Source organism: Oncorhynchus clarkii, chromosome 17, assembly GCF_045791955.1.
Source record: "Oncorhynchus clarkii lewisi isolate Uvic-CL-2024 chromosome 17, UVic_Ocla_1.0, whole genome shotgun sequence".
Lineage (NCBI taxonomy): Eukaryota > Metazoa > Chordata > Actinopteri > Salmoniformes > Salmonidae > Oncorhynchus > Oncorhynchus clarkii.
In genome coordinates this window covers 52,234,339-52,256,629 of record NC_092163.1, presented here as the reverse complement: position 1 = coordinate 52,256,629, position 22,291 = coordinate 52,234,339, and the positions used below count along the sequence as shown (strand labels likewise).

Sequence of the window (22,291 nt, the reverse complement as noted above, 5' to 3'; positions counted from 1 at the left end):
TATGTGATTGTTGTCATTAATTAGTGAGAATGCGCATAATTCACAATCTGTTTGTTCATAACAGATGTTTAATTCATTTCTGTGGTGTCTTGCTGTTCACTTGTTACACAGTCCCATTCATTGGGGTTTGTTTTTAACCCCCATCCCGATCAAGTTGCCCATCCCTGATTTAGACCATAAAGCCCTATTTGGTTGTGATGTTTTTTCTTACATAGCAAGAACATAGGAGGAGATTGGAGAATCAGGGGCTTGAGCAGCTGCATGAAGTGGAGCTTGATCAGAGATAGTATTTTTTCTTTTGGAACTTTGTAAGTGTAATGTTTACTGTACATACTGTTTATTTCACTTTTGTTTACTGTTTATTTCACTTGTTTATTTTACTTGCTTTGGCAATGTTAACATATGTTTCCCATGACAATAAAACCCCTTAAATTTAATTGATATTACAGAAAGGAGGAGATAGGAATCACACTGGGCAATGAATGGATAATGTGCAACGCCCCACCCAGCAGCCTGTCGACCAATCGCGTTCACGTTATCATGCTGCATCACACGGTTGCTAAACTAATTGTCACGCAATCCCGTATCAAAGTCGGAGTATGAGTGGAGAAACGTGCCTATTTTCATCGAAAGTACGTAATCTCACGATTCCAAAGCTATACAATATTACAGAGAGCAAGTTATTTACCTCACATCTTTGAAAATATTGGTAATGTTGCACTTCTTGTTGACGAAATTCATGCTAATGTTGGGTTTTTGAGCCAGCGTCAAATTGACTCCCATTCAAACCTTGAAGGAGAGCTCTCCTTGTCCCATAATCACCCAGAATGCACCGCGCACTTCATTTTTGTCTTGAACGAGTTTACCATCTCCTAATAAGTATCTCTGGCTTGGTAGTGGCCGTACCTGTGTGAAGCTAGCCACAATAAGGATTAACCACAATTGTGGACTTGACGGTTTGGCTTCAAAATAAAAGTTCCCATTGAAAGTAATTTAAACAGAAATAAATTGTGGAATCTTTCCATATTTGGACTAGATAACAGTAAACAAGGTCGGAATGTAATTATATAAATTCACCAAAAGACAATTATTTATTAATTTGACACAAAAAAAGTAAAAATCAGTGGATGTATTAGAATTGCATTGGTGGCATACTCAAATTTGATTTGTCACATGCGCCGAATACAAGAGGTGGGGGGGACCTTAATGTGAAATGCTTACTTACAAGCCCTTAACCAACAATGCAGCTCAAGAAAATATATACTAAATGAACTAAAGTAAAAAATAAAATAAAAAGTAACACAATAAAATAACAATAACGAGACTATAAACAGGGGGTACCGGTACCGAGTCAATGTGCCGGGGTACAGGTTAGTCGAGGTAATTTGTAGGTAGGAGCATAAGTGATTATGCATAGATAATAAACAGCGAATAGCAGTAGTTTAAAAACAAAGGGGGGGGGGGGGGGGACACCAACGAATTGGACATTTTCAACCCGCTCCACTACAGCACCGTTAATGTGAATGGGGGTGTGTTCGGCCCTCCTTTTCCTGTAGTCCACGATCAGCTCCTTTGTCTTGCTCACGTTGATGGAGAGGTTGTTGTCCTGACACCTCACTGCCAGGTCTCTGATCTCCTCCCTATAGGCTGTGTTATCGTTGTCAGTGATCAGGCCTACCACTGTTGTGTCGTCAGCAAACTTAATGATGGTGCTGGAATCATGCTTGGCCACGCAGTCGTGGATGAACAGGGAGTAAAGGAGGGGACTAAGCACACACCCTTGAGGGGCCCCCGTGTTGAGGATCAGTGGCAGATGTGCTGTTGCCTGCCCTTACCACCTGTGGGAGGCCATTCAGGAAGTCCGGGATCCAGTTGCAGAGGGAGGTGTTTAGTCCCAGAGTCCTTAGCTTAGTGGTGAGCTTTGTGGGCACTATGGTGTTGAACACTGAGCTATAGTCAATGAACAGCATTCTCACGTAGGTGTTCCTTTTGTCCAGGTGGGAAAGGGCAGAGTGGAGTGCGATTGACATTGTGTCATCTGTGGATCTGTTGGGGCGGTATGCAAATTGGAGTGGGTCTAAGGTTTCCGGGATGATGGTGTTGATGTAAGCCATGACCAGCCTTTCAAAGCACTCCATGGCTACCGACGTGAGTGCTACGGGGCGGTAGTCATGTATGCAGGTTAACTTGCCTTTTTGGGCACATGGACTATGGTGGTCTGCTTGTAGCTATTACAGACTCGGTCAGGGAGAGGTTGAAAATGTCAGTGAACACACTTAAGGGGCGGAAGGTAGCCTATTGGTTAGAGTATTGGGCCAGTAACTGAAAGGTTGATAGATCGAATCCCTGAACTGACAAGGTAAAAATCTGTTGTTCTGCCCCTGAACAAGGCAGTTAACCCACTGTTCCCATCATTGTAAATAAGAACTGACTTGCATAGTCAGTCATAAAGGTCAAATAAATAAATATATTAAATATATATATATATTAAACCAGTTGGTCCGCGCATGCTCTAAATACACGTCCTGGTAATACATCTGGCCCTGCGGCCTTGCGAACGTTGTCCTGTATAAAGGTCTTGCTCACATTGGCTATGGAGAGCGTGATCACACAGTCATATGGAACAGCTGGTGCTCTCTTGCATGCTTTAGTGTTGTTTGCCTCGAAGTGAGCATAAAAGGCATTTGGCTCGTCTGGTAAGCCAGCGTCACTGGGCAGCTCGCGGCTGGGTTTTCCTTTGTACAGCCTTACCTATTGATCATCGGTCCATGAATTGGGGTATCAGCCTACTCGGTGACACCCACAGATTACAATTCTGAAGAGTTTACACAAATATTACCATTGTTGCTAATATTTGGGAAATTTAACTGTGGGAAGTCACCTCACTAGATAGCCTATTGTGCGTATTGATGTTCACATTGCAATGTATAGCCTTACCTACGGATTTTGAAATGGGGTATCAACCTACTCAGTGACATCCACAGATTACAACTGTAAAGAGTTTCACAAATATTAGCATATATTGACTAATTATCAAATCAAATCATATTTTATTTGTCACATGTGCCGAATACATCAGGTTTAGACCTTACCATAAAATGCTTAGTTAGGAGCCATTAACCAACAATGCAGTTCAAGAAATACAGTAAAGAAAATATTTACTAAATAAAATAAAGTAAAACATTTAATAAATGTAAAACAATAAAATAACTATAACGAGACTGTTTTACAGGGGGTACAGGTACAGAGTCAATGTGCAAAGGTACAGGTTAGTCGAGTTAGTTTTTACATGTAGGTAGGGGTAAAGTGACAATGCATAGATAATAAACAGCAAGTAGCAACAGTGTAAAAACCAAGTATGGAGGGGGTCAATGTAAATGGTCCGGGTGGCCATTTGATTCATTGTTCAGCAATTATGGACTTTTTTAAAATGTATATAACAACTTTCCAAACTGGTTTAGCATTATCTACTCCAAATATGACATGATTCCATTATTTGTATCAGTTAGTATCACGTTCAATTGGTGACTTGTATTTTGTAGTCGAACCGCAAATTCCACTATTGTGGTTAGCTTCACACAGGTGTCGGACACATTAGGAGGTGTGTTGTCAAGAGAGTCGCTGTCAAGATGTCTGACAATGAAGAACAAGAACAGACTATCGCTGAGGACTTGGTTGTCACCAAGTACAAAATGGGAGGTGACATCGCCAACCGTAAGTGTCAGATCGGGGTGACTTGCATTTAAATGAGGTGACCTGCTCTTGGCGGCCTTTCGTACAACACCAGCCTGATGTGTAGGCACAGACCAACACAACCATGTGCTTTGACATAGTAGGCGCAGTTTAGAAACGTGGAATGGAAATGGAAAGCCCTGGTATCCCAGTCTAGTGCTAGCAAGCGGACTTCACGATGTTATTTTGTGAGCAAAATTCAGTAAGCCAGCTAGCTATGGTTAACGGTTATTTTGTCAAGGACCGTGAACATAATGGCTAACTAGCAAACGTTACCTACACATTAATTATCAACAGTCACACCAGACAGTAGTAACCATTATTGTATTTGCTAGGTAGATGTAGTTAGCTAGCAAACGTTATGTTTTGTATTGTCATAATCTTAGTTCACTGTTTGTGGAGTTACAGTAGTTAACGGAATTTATGTTTCCATGTCAACCACACAGCTAGGAAGTGGCCTTGGAAATTTGGTTAGTTATGTCAAACAAAAACCAAGAAACAAAAACTCTATGCACAAAGATTACTTTTAAAAAATGTTTAAAAATACGTTTACTTGACAAACAATGCAAATGCAAAGTTTTGTAACAGAATTATGGTTTATGCTGTTTGTGCCAGTATTGTTAACAAACTCTGCATCTGTACTGTTAAAGTAAATTTGTTTTTGTAAAATTCGGTGGAAATTGTAAAAATGCTGGCTTGTACATAGAATTGTATGGTTTGTTTAGCTTTGCAATCACTGACTTTTGTTTGGCATACATTTAAAGTGAAAAATTAGCCTCCGCATAATTATGTCGTAATGGAATTGTCCCTTACTAGCAGTCATAACTAGCTAATTTAAGCTAAGTTCCAAGTAAAGTGAAATAGGTCTGGCTATATATGTGTACGTTTGTTCTGCCTAGCTGTAGTCAACTGAGACAATTTTACTAGGAAAGGCTTAAACTTGACAGGGAAATATTATTCCAACCACACGTGATTTGGCTAGCTAGCTGCCTCACTGACAACTTTTTCACAGGTATTATAAATGGACAGCTCTTCATTCAAGTCAATGATGACATAATGGGTGGACTGGCAGCCATTTTGAGTGTAACCATAGCAAGAAGTAAAAGCAGGAAGTTTACCCTTCAATCTGTGCTGTGATTTGTTGAGCCACCTTAATTGACGTTACAAAACATAACTTGGCATGTTAGGAGAATTGGGTTAGGTTAGCTAAAATGCCCCAAAATTCCACTGTTGATGACAATTTGACAAAGCTGGTTCCTTTCTAGACATGACACAGCTAGATCGGTGGCGGTGTTTGGCAGGGGAAGGTGCTCCACAGACCATTTGTATCCGGAAGTAATTTTGCCATTCATTGTAGTGTTAGCGCTCTGTAGAGTTGCTGTTTTCTCGTAACTTCTGACATTACTGGATTACTCATTATAGTAAGTCAGATTTAATCAACAGATACGATAGTCAGTTTAATAAAAGGTTAATAGGATGACTACACCGCTCGCGTTGCAAAATAAATTTAGAAATCTATATTGATCAATTATTGCACCCACACTGCTCGCGTGCGCCAATGAGCGTCTGCGTTGCCAAGGGCTAACGCGGACCCAAACTCGTGCACCATCGTGAATAAATGTATTTTCCCCCCCACACCAAACACGATCATGACACGCAGGTTAAAATATCAAAACAAACTCTGAACCAATTACATTAATTTGGGGACAGGTCAAAAGCATTAAACATTTATGGAAATTTAGCTAGCTAGCTTGCACTTGCTAGCTACTTTGTCCTATTTAGATAGCTTTCTGTTGCTAGCTAATTTGTCCTGGGATATAAATATTACGTTATTTTACCTGAAATGCACATGGCCCTCTACTTCGACAATTAATCCAAACATAAAACGGTCAACCAAATCGTTTCTAGTCATCTCGCCTCCTTCCAGGCTTTTTCTTCCTTGAAATTATATGATGATTGGCATCCAAACTTTCATAGTTACCATGACGACCAACAACACAGTTCGCCTTTCAATCACCCACGTGGGTATGACCAATGAGGAGATGGAGATCTGCTTCTATAAACCAATGAGGAGATAGGAGAGGCAGGACTTGCAGCACGATCTGCATCACAAATAGAACTGACTTCTATTTTAGCCCTTGGCAACGCAGATGCTTGTTGACGCGCACGGTGTCGTCAGGGTATAAGGGTATATGACTGTACATAGCTGGTGGTGTTGGCAAAATCACTACTTATCCCATCAAACCAAGCGAGGAGAAGCTGCCCGTTGTCACAGTTTCAAGACCAGTCAGAAACATCCAGCGAACCCTGCCGGTGGGTGATGCCGGTGGATCTCAAAACTGAACTTGGATCCGCGTTAAGTAGCAATGATATCCTTCACCACCGTCATCTTACGACATCTCGAACCGGTCATGACTATTCAATAAAACAAATACTTTTAAGTTTCCAGCAAATTTCTTATTTACATAATTGTATAACTAGCAAAGGAGTTATGAAGTCGAGGGTGGGAGTATTTATGAAGTTTGGTAATGAGGACGGAAACTAGCATAGTTCAAATGGGAAAACAAGCTTAGCCTTAGTGTGCATGTGTGCCCATGCGCACCTGGCTAATTCAGTAGACCTCTAAGTTTTTATGCACTGATATCAGGAGCTGGCAGGCAGAGAAAAGTTTGATTTAAACAATTCAGAGACAAACAAATAAATCAGATGACCTATATTTAAGGAGAGCGAATGGGTATACAATTTTGAAATCCGCTGTAACTGTCAATAGTAAAAAAACAAATTTAAATTATGTTTGAATGAACCCTGAATACAATAAATGAACGGGGAAGTAAATTCCGGACACGGTAGACTCCTCCTTACTCCTCTATGGACAGGCTTCAAACTGACCTCAGGCCCAGGGTCAAGATTCATACCCTAACATTCAACTCAGTTAAATGGCAGCTGATTCATCATGACATAATACAACCATGATGGATAGTCTTATTAATAGAGAACGCACGTGTTCTGATTGAATGTGATGATGACACATTTGGTCTCACTACTACACTCTTTTTCACCTCTCAAATGTCTCATACCTCTCCACCTCCTATTCCCCTGCCCTGTCGCTCTCCCTAGAGGCCCTGCGCATGGTGATTGAGGCGGCCAAGTCAGGGGTGTCTGTGCTCAGTCTCTGTGAAAAGGGAGACGCTCACATCATGGCAGAAACTGCTAAGGTCTTCAGGAAGGAGAAAGACTTGAAGAAAGGTAAAGGGCCGGGGTGGAAGGGCCAGGGTGGAAGGGGGGTAAAGGGCCGGGGTGGAAAGGGGGTAAAGGGCCGGGGTGGAAGGGGGGTAAAGGGCCGGGGTGGAAGGGGGGTAAAGGGCCGGGGTGGAAGGGGGGTAAAGGGCCGGGGTAGAAGGGGGGTAAAGGGCCGGGGTGGAAGGGGGGTAAAGGGCCGGGGTGGAAGGGGGGTAAAGGGCCGGGGTGGAAGGGGGGTAAAGGGCCGGGGTGGAAGGGGGGTAAAGGGCCCGGGTGGAAGGGGGGTAAATGGCCGGGGTGGAAGGGGGGTAAAGGGCCCGGGTGGAAGGGGGGTAAAAGCTGGATGAGAAGTGCAAGCGGAATGGTGTTACAATTGTTCTTAATGTTTAAACTGCAATTTTTTAAATCATTTAAAGGTTTAAATGAAAAGATAAAATCTTTTACTTTTACTATTCAGATATGATCCTGCATATGACCGCTAGGGGGCAGTACAGTTCAATCTACCGCAGTCCTTGCTACTTACAGAAGACACTCATTTTACTGCTACTTAATGCTGTTTTAGGTTCCCTGCTGTGTCCCTCTCCTCCATGTGCTCAATTGTCAGTGCATGTCCCACTTTTCATTAATGTGATGGTTCGTTGCAGTGACGTATGATGGTGTGTTCATAGACATCCAACAATCTGCTGTTAACACCACGTATGGTGTTTGAGAGCTCGCGCTTTGTACTCGCAGATCCAGATCCATCCAGGTCGTTACATTTGTTTCTACATAGCATCTTGTAGACTGGTTCTAGATATGCCATCAGGGCAGTGAAGCTGACATTCTCTACCATTGACAATGGATGCATATCAACTGCAATCATTTCTGTAATCAGTGCTGTGATTTTCTCACTCCATGGTGCCTCCCTTTCAGATGATGGTTAAATATTTCACCTGTAATTGCCACTGTAGCTCAATTCCACCTTGCACAATTTGTATTTATTTCACCAGCTTCTCATTTAACTTCTCAAAGTATTGCCATACAGGACTTCCCTGCCTCACTCTGCCATTTTGATAACTATTAACCGCGATGAGGTGTGGAGCGTTTTATATCCTTGCCAAATCATTTGAAAGATGCATATCTCCTCCTACTAACATGACAGAATTGTTGCTTTAGGTATTTGTTTAATTTCTATTTTCCCTTAATGATGTAGATGATCGGCTATGAAAAGCCAACTGACATTTACTCCTTAAGGTGCTGACCTGTTGTACCCTCGACAACCACTGTGATTATTATTATTTGACCCTGCTGGTCATCTATGAAAATTTGAACATCTTGGCCATGTTCTGTTATAATCTCCACCCGGCACAGCCAGAAGAGGACTGGCCAGCCCTCAGAGCTTGGTTCCTCTCTAGGTTTCTTCCTAGGTTCTGGCCTTCTAGGGAGTTTTTCCTAGCCACTGTGCTTCTACACCTGCATTGCTTGCAGTTTGGGGTTTTAGGCTGGGTTTCTGTACAGCACTTTGTGACATCAGCTGATGTAAGAAGGGCTTTATGAGTACATTTGATTGATTGGGACCTGTTGGTAGTAGTTTTTTTTTATAACCGTTAACTATCCCAATGTCGTTTAAACGTTCACACCCCTACTATGTAGTTATAAGAGACAGATAAGATAGGACCAACAATCTCCCATAAATGTTTATATAGGGCAGGTGGTTCAAAGCCATGCCTTCTTTTGTGAGGGGGACAGTATGTTGTCATACTGTCTCCAGATCAGAAACACATGCCGCACATTCACAATGGGCCTGAACATGGGATGAGTTATTGAATATGTCAGTGAGATGACATAACTATGAGGCGTGATATTGGTTGAAAAGGGGGACATTATTTGCCATCAGTCAGGTCTCTCATAAACACTGCAGATTATTTTCAATTGAAGATTTGGTGGTTCTCTCTTCCCTCTTCCAGGAATTGCCTTCCCCACCAGCGTCTCAGTCAATAACTGTGTTTGCCACTTCTCTCCCCTGAAGAGTGACCCTGACTACACACTTAAAGATGGAGATCTGGTCAAAATGTATGAACCTCAATCTACATTAATGTTACCCCTTCACTCTGTGTGTCTTCAGTCTCACAAGTATGTGTTGTCTGTCATCTTGTTTGCTGTGTTCTCATGCATCTGATGGGGTCTCCTTGGCTGTTGACTTGTCGTCTTCGTTAGGTCTTGTCTCCCTGTACGTCTATGTGCCTGTATGTCTATATGGCAAACGATAAGTAAAGATTGGATTACTAGCCTTGTTCATCTGGTAATGGTGTCTAATTGTCACTATTGCCATTGTATAGTTGAACAAGCCTTTTCATCTTAGTTGTTGGATTGCCACTTTTGTCATCTCTCTGTTGACCCTCCCTTTCCTGTTTTCTGTCTTCTGTCAATATAAGGATTTCACTGTCTGGAATATTGTTAGTGTTAAAGAGCCAACTATACTGAACAAAAATATAAACACAGCATGTAAAGTGTTGGTCCCATGTTTAATGAGCTGAAATAGAAGATCCCAGAACTTTTCCATACACACAAAACACTTATTTCTCTCAAATCTTGTGCACAATTTTTTTACATCCCTGTTAGTGAGCATTTCTCCTTTGCCAAGATAATCCATCCACCTGACAGGTGTGGCATATCAAGAATATGATTAAACAGCATGATCATTACACAGGTGCACATTGTGCTGGGGACAATAAATGGCTTCTCTAAAATGTGCAGTTTTGTCACACAACCCAATGCCACAGATGTCTCAAGTTTAGAGGGAGCGTGCAATTGGCATGCTGACTGCAGGAATGTCCACCAGAGCTCTTGCCAGAGAATTTTTGATGTTACTACTATTCATCCGTCGCAATCACCTCATGTTTCAGCATAATACTGCACAGCCTGATGTTGCAAGGATCTGAACACAATTCCTAGAAGCTGAAAATGTCCCAGTTCTTCCATGGCCTGCATACTCACCAGACATATCACCCATTGAGCACGTTTGTGATGCTCTGGATTGACGTGTACAACAGCGTGTTCCAGTTCCAGCCAATATTCAGCGACTTCGGCACAGCCATTGAAGAGGAGTGGGACAACATTCTACAGGCCATAATCAACAACCTGATCAACTCTATTCGAAGGAAATGTGTTGCGCTGCATGAGGCAAATGGTGGTCACACCAGATACTGACTGGTTCTTATTCACACCCTACCTTTTTTGTTGTTGAAATCTGTGAACAACCGATGTATATCTGTATTTCCAGTCATGTTAAATCCATAGATTAGGGCCTAATGAATTTATTTCAATTTGGTCATATGAACTCTCAGTAAAAACTTTGAAATGGGTGCGTTTATATTTTTGTTCAGTGTAGATAGTTATGCCAACCAATGTGTTGTATTACTGTAGGGCTGTGCCATTCTCTGAATCTGTTGAAAAGTCATTTTTCATTACTATAACAAAAGGCTGGGTGTATCCTTCACTAGCAATTTCATTGTCATGGGTGCTGTCTTTGGAAGACATTATGACCCCCCTGCAGTATGGTTGTAGGTGAACAAGCCAATAACAACTTACCCTCGGAGCATATCCTCACTCGACACTTACCGTAATATAATCACACAAATTAGGCTGTTTAATTTATCTCTGACCTTGTCTTTTTTCTCAGTAAACTTTTTCCCATTTGATCTTTGGAAGCACAACATGACTGCCATTTTGTCCTTGTCTAAATGTATTTAATCGTCTCATCTATATGTCTTTTTACACAATGTCATAGATATCAGCAACTGGTTTTGTATTTGTATTTTATTAGGCCTCCCCAGCTACTCTTCCTGGGGTCCAAACACATCAAGACACTTACATTACACAAGTCATCATATAACATCGCTACACCACTACATGGTTGGCATAACAATTTCTGAATGTCTGATGAACTTCTATTTCCTTCATAACTTAAACATTCCCATCTCTCCTTTTCTCTTATCCTCTCCATCTCTGTCCCCTTTATTTCTGCAGTGATCTTGGAGTCCATGTTGATGGCTTCATCTCAAATGTGGCTCATAGCTTTGTTGTGGGAGCTACCAAGGTATGTACCGTTATGAACTAATGACTTGGTTTTCTTAAGCCCTCATTGAATAGATATATTCTGGAGGATTGAAAATGACCTTATTTTTTTGCATCCCGTTTTGGACCTGACGTATAAATGTGTGGCTCATACATGCATAATAAATGATCTACAGTCCTCTCCCAGTGGAAAAAAGCACAGAATCCTTACATTCTAACCTGCCATAATTTAGTGCATGAAATCTACTGCGCTCTGAAGCAAGTGGGATGAGTGGCTGCATGCGCTTACCATTAGTTATTTTGATAACAGCGAAAATTAATTGAATTAATCAATGCATGATAACTTCCATGCATCAGAAGTTAGAAAGCCTCCTGAATTAGAAGTGAGATCTATTAGACCTAAGTAGTTTAATTTCTTTCAAAGCATTTCTCTGCAAACCAGAGAATGTTGTGCGCTAAAGATGCCCCTGTAGCCACACAAATACATTAGAAGGGAATTGTCCACCCGATCACAAACACTGTGCTGACAACCTTTAGTTTTTAAGTGGTGTCGCTGGTGAATTTTGGAACATATTGCACAATAGGCTGTAAGGTTTTTACCAGGTGCGCGTCCATCCATTTGTCCCATTCGCCAATCATGACACAACACGCATGTTGATGCACTCGAGAAATGCATGCTTTCACCCACTTTTTAGACAATAAAATATCGGCCTACCTTTCTGTTATCAATGGATATCCAATTCAAATAATTCCATGTGTCCAACTTTTGTCGTCATAAACATTCACAAAGGTATTATTCCATGATATGGGATAATAATCCAACACTGCAGTTCATTGTCAGCGATCATTATTCATCACGTAGCCAAATGCTATTTATAATAAATACACAACTTTCAAGGAGTTGATGCCATCGTATAACTACCGGTATAACTTTCCATTGTATGAAATTACATTATCACATCACTATGAGACCTTGGGTGCAACTACAGGAAGTCGGGAACTGGCCTGCAACAACCAAACTGACGGACAATGTTAATTGGCAGGTAAAATTATGTCCAATGAGGTTGCAAGGTTAAAGTGGGAGGCGGGATCAGGATAGGCCCAGTATTGTCCAATGAGGTTGCTGGTAGTGCCGGGATGATACCAGTATCTCGATATTGGCAAGGAAACAAAACATGAAACTTCTTAAGGAAAACAGCCCAAATGGAAACAAACATCATTATGTTGTCATCCAGAGTCACATGTATTTATTTTCCAAGCTATAGCACACAATATTTTATATACAGCAGGTTTTTAAAGGACCAAAGAGTTGGTCTGCTTCGTGTTTTCATTACAGCCCCAATTTTGGAGTGAGCCCAACATGCACACCACATGAACACCACAGAGTTTTTTCTACTCTCTTTGAGCACACGCTACAGAGGCTTGAGAACAATGACGTGAGGACGTTGTACACAATTGTGCACAATTTTCGGGATCCGTTTTGGCTCGTGAGCACTACTTTCAAAACTACTGGCTGAAATTATAGAAAACTTCCAGAAAATATCTTTAAATCACCCACATTAACTCTCCTTCAGGGTTCTGGCATGTGTCCCTAAATATTTTTACTGTGCAACCACCAGTGTGCTGGTAAAAATGTAAGGATTTTAGCTTTAATATCTCATATTTTCAATTTTGCTCATAAATGTCTTTGTGTACATCTACATTTTTTCAATTTAGGCGCACACGTGCTCCTTGAAAAAAAAAGAAGGTAAACGTCGCTCCCTGACCTTACCTCTGCCTTGTACATGTAGGAGGCGCCAGTGACCGGGAAGAAAGCTGATGTGATAAAGGCAGCTCATCTGTGTGCGGAGGCAGCCCTACGCCTTGTCAAGCCTGGCAACCAGAACTCAAAGGTGACAGAGGCTTGGAACAAGATCGCTCAGTCATTCAAATGCACAGCCATCGAGGGTGAGTGCCTTCACTAGTTGAGGCAGAAAGTCCGTTTTGCCCTGAGAGTTGACTCTGATTCATCGGTCTAAGATAGTGAATCAACGGTTTTAGCTGACTGGTTACATATAGACGGGTTGGTTGTTTAGCAACAAAACCGATACTTGCGCAACTATGGGGCAAAACAGACTGGGTTGGCTTAGATTGTTGAAAACATGTAAACTATAGTTAGTCTCCAAATGTTTATTGAAAACAAATGCATTTGCACAATGAGCACTTGTCTCTCAAATACATTGTTACAGTTGTTGGTTAGCTAGCTCATGAATTTTAGTCATATTAGCATTGACATTAAATCACTCAAAACGCCTCACAACAAGACATGGTATCAAAAACATGATAAAACTAGCTGAAATTAGCCACCTAAAATTCCCCACATGGCACCTTATTGTAGTTGTTGCTAGCCATCTGACCTTTCAGAATGATAACAATGCATGGCTTCCGGCCCCATCAATGCACAACACAAGCATCATTTTCAGGACATTGTCAGCCAACAGTCTATGCAGTTAACTGTTGTGTGACTGCAGTAAAATGTGGGGAGAGAACTGTTGCAATGGCTTTGTATCTTTCTGTTTAAGGTATGTTATCTCATCAGCTGAAGCAACACGTCATCGATGGAGAGAAAACCATCATTCAGAACCCCACAGACCAGCAAAGGTACATTAACGTCCAAGCACTTGAACACATGTAGAGAATAGTGTTTTGATGAAGTGCAGTACCACGAAGGCAGACAGCATGTTGCGTTTATATGTTTGTTTTGTATGAAAGTAAGTCTGGTTCACATCTAACAGCCGATATAAGAAGAGACTAGAGGAGACAAAACTAGCCCGTTTTTTTATTTTGTGTTGTGGAACTGAAGACAGAATGGCCGGGCATTCAAAAAGACAAGAAGTTCAGTTGAGTCAGTTTCCATACAAACATGGTCTCTTTACACCGTGATGAAACATTGTTGCTCCTTGTTTCAGCAAGGTACAGTATTGTAGCGATCATGGAAAAACATGCACCCAATGGAATACCAAAAACAGGACACACTCTGTGACTTCACAGAGAAATGTCAGCAAGTTAGGCTAGCTAACTCCAGCTAGCTAGCTATCCGTCAGTCAGTAAACACAGTTTCTGATTTGAGTCCAAGGCAACACCTAGGACCATATGCAGTCTGGAGCAGCACATGCAGTCAAGAGTTTTTTTTGTTGTTTTTTTGCTATTCGAACAGTTATAACGGTAATTTGGCCGATCCAAAATTCCATGACCGTCACAGCCCTAGTCACTAGGACTGAATGATAAATGAAAGATGTGAGTTGCTCTGATTGGCTACTGTTGATGCCCATCTGCAGGAAGGACCATGAGAAGGCAGAGTTTGAGGTGCACGAGGTCTACGCTGTTGATGTGCTGATCAGCACTGGTGAAGGGAAGGTGAGAGAGCGAGGGGGGGATCCCAATGCCCCCATGCGGTAACATGGATAGAAAAGGGCAATATTACTTTTAATTTCTTACCTGGCTAAATGTGACTGTCCAATACTGATGTTTCTATGCTCCTGTCCCCTGCCCAGGCCAGGGATGGAGGCCAGAGGACCACCATTTATAAGAGGGACCCCAGTAAGCAGTACGGGCTGAAGATGAAGACCTCCCGCATGTTCTTCAGCGATGTGGAGCGACGCTTCGACGCCATGCCCTTCACTCTCAGGTAGGATGTCCTCATTAGAAGTGTCAGAGAGACTTGTTATAACCAACCGCATCAACACCATAATCTTATCATTAAAGTCGTGGACTTTTTTTTCATCAACCATCTCTCTGATGCTGTGAGTCAGGTGCTTTGACTGTCCATTGGAGACGACCTCAGCTAACAGGTGTGTTTTGTTCCTCTCCTCTCTTCAGGGCATTTGAGGATGAGGCCAAAGCCCGCCTGGGCGTGGTGGAGTGTGCCAAACACGAGTTGCTACAGCCTTTCAGTGTGCTCAATGAGAAGGAGGGTGAGTCTCTCTGCATCTTTCTTTTCCTATCCCCTGTGCACTGTTTCTTTTTTTCCTAACCATGTGTGTCATTTATCTCTCTCTTTGCTTCTCAGGAGAGTTTGTGGCCCAGTTTAAGTTCACAGTGCTGCTAATGGCCAACGGCCCCCATAAAATCACCAGCGGACCCTTTGAGCCAGAGCTCTACAAGTCAGAGCACGAGGTGCAGGATGCAGAACTGAGGGTATGTAGGGCTTCCAGCTGGCTCCCAGCCCAATGCCCCAGGCAACCTGAATGGCTCTTCACCGCTCATATTACATGAATAACTATATTAATGAACAGGGACTTGCACCTCAGAGCCTACACTTTAAGTAACTGCATAAGGGAATGAGATGGCATCTGAGGTTTTGACCAGTCTATTTCCACACTTAGCAGCTCTGTTGTGGCTCTCTTCCTTGAAGACATTTCTTGATTGACAGCAAACAATCTCTCTTTCTCCCCCAGACTCTGCTACAGAGCACAGCCAGTCGCAAAACACAGAAGAAGAAGAAAAAGAAGGTATTTTATGACAATGGTAAAAAAAAACAAATTAATTCAAAACATTCTGTTTGCTCTCTCCATTCTTAATCGGTGCCTTGCTTCCACCCTCCTAGGCCTCCAAGACTGTGGAAACCACTACTGGACAGCCAACCGAGGAGAGCAACAAGGCTGCAGAGTAGATGCCTACCTGTCTTCAGCCACACTGACACACACACACACACACACCATATAACAAACTTAGAAAGTGAATCTAAATATTTCCCAACTGTTAGATCTTTTTGACCCTCATGCCCTTTTCTAGTATTTGACCCATTGAATATATCTGATAGATTTGGAGTTGAGCCTGTTGGGAATGCTCTCAAATCTGTTGAAAAAACATTTTTTTTGTAGCCATTCAGTTGAATCTGGAGTCTGAATAAGAGTCACACCCTTCTAACACATATATATGGAGTTTATTTTACATTGATACTTAACTGGAGTATGAGATTGGGGAAACACATTTTTGGAATATGATGGATAAAAAACCTTTTCTAGCATTGTGTTTTTACACCTTATCGTTAGGTGATGTACCTGACTTCAGAAATGTTGCAATCTATAGGTGAAGTGTTATAAACTTTTTAAATTAAAAATGTCAATACAAAGTAGAAGTTTTGTTTTGATTAACTAAATTTTAACTGGATGATATTTGTTGGAAAATAATAGTTGGGTGCCAGTCACACTTTTTAAAATAATTCCAAATCCAAATGAGCCAACTTGGTACTTCTATTGTACATGAATGAGAGTTGAGTTAGCAACTCAATCTTTTGGCCTCGAGTCATATTTTGTGTTACAATTATTCAAACATGACAGTATTGAAAGGTTAGAGCACAGGTTAAAGCGTTACAATTATTCAAACATGACAGAATTAAAAGGTTAAAGCACAGAATTTCGAAGACAGAATTCTTGCACCAACACCTGAAGAGTTACTATTATGGGAACAAACCCTGCTATACTGGCATAACCAGTATCCAATACTTATTTGTACCTAATGAAATAAAATGACCTTTTAATATGTCTAATATGTTCTCTGTTGGAAGGCTCCAACAAAGCTATGATCTGATCTGCACAGATATGAGTCAACATTACATATATACTTTCTGATTACTTTAGACTGCACAGCCATAAAGAGTACACTATATATATACTAAATTATGTGGACACCCCTTCAAATTAGTGGATTTGGCTATTTAAGCCATACAATCTTCATAGACAAACATTGGCAGTAGAATGGCCTTACTGAAGAGCTCAGTGACTTTCAACGTGGCACCGTCATAGGATGCTACCTTTCCAACAAGTCAGTTTGTCAAATTTCTGCCCTGCTCGAGCTGCACCGGTCAACAAATTGATGTTATTGTGAATTGGAAACCTCTAGGAGCATCAATGTTAAAATGGTAGGTCACACAAGCTCACAGAATAGGACCAAATCAAATGTATTTATATAGCCCTTCATACCTCAGCTGATATCTCAAAGTGCTGTACAGAAACCCAGCCTAAAACCCCAAACACCAAGCAATGCAGGTGTAGAAGCACAGTGGCTAGGAAAAACTAGCCTGATGATCGAGCAGCAGTAAGGGCTCTTTGATACTGCACGGTACTGTCTTTCCAAGCTAGTCGGAAGACTTCCAGTTTGGTGTGGCGCCATTTCCGTTCCAATTTTCTGGAAGCTTGCTTCAGAGCTGGGGTATTTTCTGTATACCAGGGAGCTAGTTTCTTATGATAAATGTTTTTAGGGGTGCAACTGCATCTAGGGTATTGCGCAAGGTTAAATTGAGTTCCTCAGTTAGATGGTTAACTGATTTTTGTCCTCTGACGTCCTTGGGTAGACAGAGGGAGTCTGGAAGGACATCAAGGAATCTTTGTGTTGTCTGTGAATTTATAGCACAACTTTTGATGTTCCTTGGTTGGGGTCTGAGCAGATTATTTGTTGCAATTGCGAATGTAATTAAATGGTGGTCCGAGAGTCCAGGATTATGAGGAAAAACATTAAGATTCACAACATTTATTCCATGGGACAAAACTAGGTCCAGAGTATGACTGTGACAGTGAGTAGGTCCAGAGATATGTTGGACAAAACCCACTGAGTCGATGATGGCTCCGAAAGCCTTTTGGAGTGGGTCTGTGGACTTTTCCATGTGAATATTAAAGTCACCAAAAATTTGAATATTATCTGCTATGACTACAAGGTCCGATAGGAATTCAGGGAACTCAATGAGGAACGCTGTATATGGCCCAGGAGGCCTGTAAACAGTAGCTATAAAAAGTGATTGGTAGGCTGCATAGATTTCATGACTAGAAGCTCAAAGGATGAAAACGTCTTTTTTTTTTTGTAAGTTGAAATTTGTTATCGTAAATGTTAGCAACACCTCCGCCTTTGCGGGATGCACGGGGGATATGGTCACTAGTGTAGCCAGGAGGTGAGGCCTCATTTAACACAGTAAATTCATCAGGCTTAGCCATGTTTCAGTCAGGCCAATCACATCAATATTATGATCAGTGATTAGTTAATTGACTATAATTGCCTTTGAAGTAAGGGATCTAACATTAAGTAGCCCTATTTTGAGATGTGAGGTATCACGATCTCTTTCAATAATGACAGGAATGGAGGAGGTCTTTATCCTAGTGAGATTGTTAAAGCGAACACCGCCATGTTTAGTTTTGCCCAACCTAGGTCGAGGCACAGACACGGTCTCAATGGTGATAGCTGAGCTGACTACACTGACTGTGCTAGTGGCAGACTCCACTATGCTGGCAGGCTGGCTAACAGCCTGCTGGCTGGCCTGCACCCTATTTCATTGTGGAGCTAGAGGAGTTAGACCACCAAGTGCTGAAGCATGTAGAGTGTAAAAATGGTAATAGTAATGCCCATATTTTTGGAATGAGATGAACAGGTGTCCACATACTTTTAGTCATGTAGTGTATATAATTGATGCCTGGACCATTCAGTTTCACTTTAATCAGAGGTTTCAGATTATATATGACTTGGATTGGGGAGGTGTGGTGGAAAAATAACATTTGCTTGATAAGATTTAAAAGGAAGCTTACATGGACGGAAAGTGTGCCTCATTTTTCTATTACAAACAGCACCCATAGAATTACGTGATTGTAGACATGCCTGAACAAAGCTGAACATAGGTATATAATTCCAACATAAAATATGATTTAAATTTCAACGATTTCTGCCTACATCGCCCAGTGAGCAATGAGCTGAGCAAGTGGCGATTGAATATGACGTTCCATTTTGTTCTATAAAGGCCCTCCCCTTTCTTCGTCACGTCCTCTTTCAATTTGGTGTCTTCGCTGTAGAGGTAAGAAACATTGAATTATGTCCCAAAACAAATCCAACTGAATCACTAGTAATTGTTTGCCATCCATTACATCCAACAACTGTGTTATCTTTAATTGCAGACACATCTCCACAAGATGAGAGCAAAGGTGAGTTGATAAATATCTAACTATATTAGCGGGCTTTTGTTTGGCTCATTGTCACTAAGCAGTGGCTAGCTAACTAACGCTACACAAACATGTCTCAACGACAACGTGCCTAAATAGTTGGCTTCCAATTATAGTATGGAAACATTGGCAGTATCCAATATTACTTTAAAGGGGGAACGCCTAATTGGCGCAGGAGTTAATTTTGAATGTTGGATATACAATTTGCTTCATACATGGCGTATTGGTTGTTTGCTAGCTTGACCACGTTGGCGAACTAGGTTTCACGGCCCAATGGCGCACAAGGTACTAGCAATATTACTTGTAATGCATTTTGTAGATTTCAGGAATGGCTTATTAGCAGGATAAATTATACTGTTCACCAGTGCCATGCCTACTGCGTGTTTGTATGGTCTTAACTCTTAACATTGTGACGCATGGTCCGCATTGCCATGCCAGATATTCACGTGTCTTCCTGTTTAGATCCGCAGCTTGTGCTGTAAACATGAACGATTCCTTGTTTGGTTGTGATTCTTTTTAAATTGACTTAAGTGTTATTTTGTTTTTAGTGGAGGAAGAAGCGTATGCGCAGGTAAGGATAATTTCCTTCCTCATCTGAATGCTAATGTTACTTTGCATATCTGAACGAAACTACACGTTCTACTCCTGCCGTCTGTTAACATGGACACTGCACATATTTGCAATCTACTACAATAGATTTGACAACCATGTATATGACTGTTTTTCAGGCTCATACAAGTTCAATTCAGGGTGAATGTTCATGTTTGTTCATTTGGGGTTGCAGGTAGTCTAGTGGTTAGAGAACTGGGCCAGTAACTGCTAGTTTGCTGGATCGAATCCCCACGGTGACAACTTTAAATATGTTCTACCCCAGAACAAGGCAGCTAACTTCTTAGCCTACTGGGGAGCCGTGTGTCATTGTAAATAAAATAAAAATTGGTAACTGACTTGCCTAAGTAAATAAACATTACATTTTAAATGAGTACATGACAATGGTGGGATTAATGTTAATCATTGTTGGGACTTTTACAAACTGATATGGTGTGTAATGATGCAGCCTTGGTCACTAATTGACACTTTCTGGTCTTTGTAGGCTGAAGCGTAAAAGGCGAAAGATGAGGCAGAGGTCCAAGTAGACTGGCCCATTCCCCTACTGCTGTGATTGTTTTTCTCCACCCACTCCAAGCCCTCTGAAGCCAGCGGTCCATGATTTGAAAAGAGCTGAACCATGGTGGTCTGAAGCTGGTCTCGTTGGTGTGAAGGACAGATCCTGCCTACCCAGCCCTCTACTCTGCCAATGGCTCCTGGCCGTTGACTTCTGGAATCTCTCCTGTCGTTCAACTCTGGCCTTTTACCACCTGCACAGCTGATTTGTTGTAAAGACCATAATAAATACTTGGTTTACTAACTACATTAGTCTCAACAATGATTCAGGTTCATATCTTATTTTATTTGTCACATACATTTAGTAGATGTTATTGCGGGTGTAGTGAAATTAATGTTTTTCGGTCCACCCAACTTGCACTACACTTAATGCTTTTGATAATGTTGGAAACTAATCTGGGGAACCAGTTGATGCTTTTGAATCCTCGTTGCGGTACAATTTGGTGTACAGCTGTAGACTTTGAACTGCCCTAGGGATCAAGTAATATAGTTGAGGTTCCGGCTTAACTTCTCTGGCATATGAAGATGGCATCGACAAGAGGCCTTGTGCCTGTCCTAACCAATGCCTTGCATTCAGTTGCGCAAACCCTTTCTGGAATAATGGTACTATGAAAATCACTTGCAGGTCTCTTGTTTGGTGCAAACTGGAAGGACTGGTCTGGTGCCTTCTAGTGGCTATTTGAGGCAAACAGCTAATGGGAACATGTCTTTGAAATTAAGTTCCTGAACAGTGGTCTTCCAGCATGCCAAGTTCTTAGACCCCTGATTGGCATGTCCCCTCTGTCTGATCCTCTTGGTGGCATCCTGACAGGTATGGCAACTGCACTGCTTGTGACTGGAAGGTGCAGACAGCCCAGCGCAAGGCCTGATACTGCCAAAGACCCTTCTGTGCTGCTGTCCAGCAGGTGGTACTGGTGCATCAAAGCTCGGAATACTAATCCGTTTCTATCCCCAGGCAGTAAAACTTGCATAGCTAACTACTGCTTTCCTGTCCACATTGATTGCCATTAATATTTATCCTGCTACTGGTAGTTAAAATAAACGATATACATTGTAGAATAGTGAAGACTAACACATGGAATCGTGTTACTGAAAAGTGTTAGATCAGAAATTATTGTATCTGAATTTCTTCTAAGTAGCCACCTGTTGCCTTGACAACTTTGCATATTTGGCATTCTCTCAACCAGCTTCATGAGGAATGCTTTTCTAACAGTCTTGAAGGAGTTGGCACTTTTCCTTCACTCTGGTCCAACTCATCCCAAACCATCTAAATTGGGTTGAGGTCAGGTGATCTGATGCAGTACTCCACTCTCCTTGGTGAAATAGCCCTTACACAACCTGGAAGTGTGTTTTGGGTAATTGTCCTGTTGAAAAACAAATAGTCCCTCTAAGCCAAAACCAGAAGGGATATCGCTGCAGAATGCTGTGGTAGCCATGCTGGTTCGGTGTGCCTTGAATTCTAAATAAATCAGTCACAGGCAAAGCACCATCACACCACCATGTTTCACAGTGGGAACCACACATGCGGAGATAAATCTGTTCACCTACTCATCTGGCAAAGATAGTTGGAACCAAACATCTCATGTGGACTCATCAGACCAAAGGACAGATTTCCACCGGTCTAATATCCATTGCTCATGTTTCTTGAAGGCTTGATTCTCACAGTCACCGAACAGTTGATGTGTCTATAAACTGAAGCATTTATTTGGGTTGAAATCTGAGGTGCAGTTAAATCTAATGAATTTATCCTCTGTAGCGGAGGTAACTGGGTCTTCCATTCCTGTGGCAGTCCACATGAGAGCCAGTTTCATCATAGTGCTTTTGCAACTGAACTTGAACAAACAAATGGACTCATTTCTCTTTGCTTATTTGAGATGTTCTTGCCATAATATGGATTTAGCCCTATTTGGTAAAATACCATCTTCTGTATACCACCCCTACCTTGTCACAACACAACTGGATTAGCTCAAACACATTAAGAAGGAAATAAATTACACAAATGAACTTTTAACAAGGTACACCTGTTAATTGAAATGCATTCCAGGATACTACCTCATAAAGCTGGTTGAGAGAATGCCAAGCGTGTGCAAAGTTGTCATCAAGGCAAAGAGTGGCTGCTTTGAAGAATCTCAAATATA

General features: G+C 41.6%; 1 protein-coding gene and 1 long non-coding RNA gene across 2 annotated transcripts; both read left to right on the top strand.

Moving 5' to 3' along the window:
* Nucleotides 1-3,558: 3,558 nt before the first annotated feature.
* On the top strand, nucleotides 3,559-16,551 carry LOC139371073 (proliferation-associated protein 2G4-like). Its single transcript, XM_071111122.1, has 12 exons — nucleotides 3,559-3,714; nucleotides 6,850-6,978; nucleotides 8,919-9,024; nucleotides 10,981-11,050; nucleotides 12,819-12,975; nucleotides 13,590-13,668; nucleotides 14,346-14,424; nucleotides 14,562-14,695; nucleotides 14,887-14,981; nucleotides 15,077-15,204; nucleotides 15,465-15,518; nucleotides 15,614-16,551. Exons 1-12 carry the CDS (start codon nucleotides 3,630-3,632, stop codon nucleotides 15,677-15,679), a joined length of 1,182 nt encoding a protein of 393 aa, XP_070967223.1. The 5' UTR covers nucleotides 3,559-3,629; the 3' UTR covers nucleotides 15,680-16,551.
* Nucleotides 16,552-18,788: 2,237 nt separating this feature from the next.
* Nucleotides 18,789-20,400, top strand: LOC139371072 (uncharacterized). The gene is made up of 4 exons (XR_011627201.1): nucleotides 18,789-18,844; nucleotides 18,945-18,971; nucleotides 19,538-19,560; nucleotides 20,083-20,400. It is a non-coding gene; the product is annotated as an uncharacterized lncRNA (long non-coding RNA).
* The last annotated feature ends 1,891 nt before the right edge of the window (nucleotides 20,401-22,291 follow it).

Bases quoted from the DNA above. Each gene is read 5' to 3' on its own strand.
- LOC139371073 (XM_071111122.1), top strand. From the start codon at position 3,630: ATGTCTGACAATGAAGAACAAGAACAGACTATCGCTGAGGACTTGGTT. The intron at 14,425-14,561 runs GTGAGAGAGCGA...TCCCCTGCCCAG, and splicing joins TCAGCACTGGTGAAGGGAAG to GCCAGGGATGGAGGCCAGAG. The intron at 14,696-14,886 runs GTAGGATGTCCT...TCCTCTCTTCAG, and splicing joins GCCATGCCCTTCACTCTCAG to GGCATTTGAGGATGAGGCCA.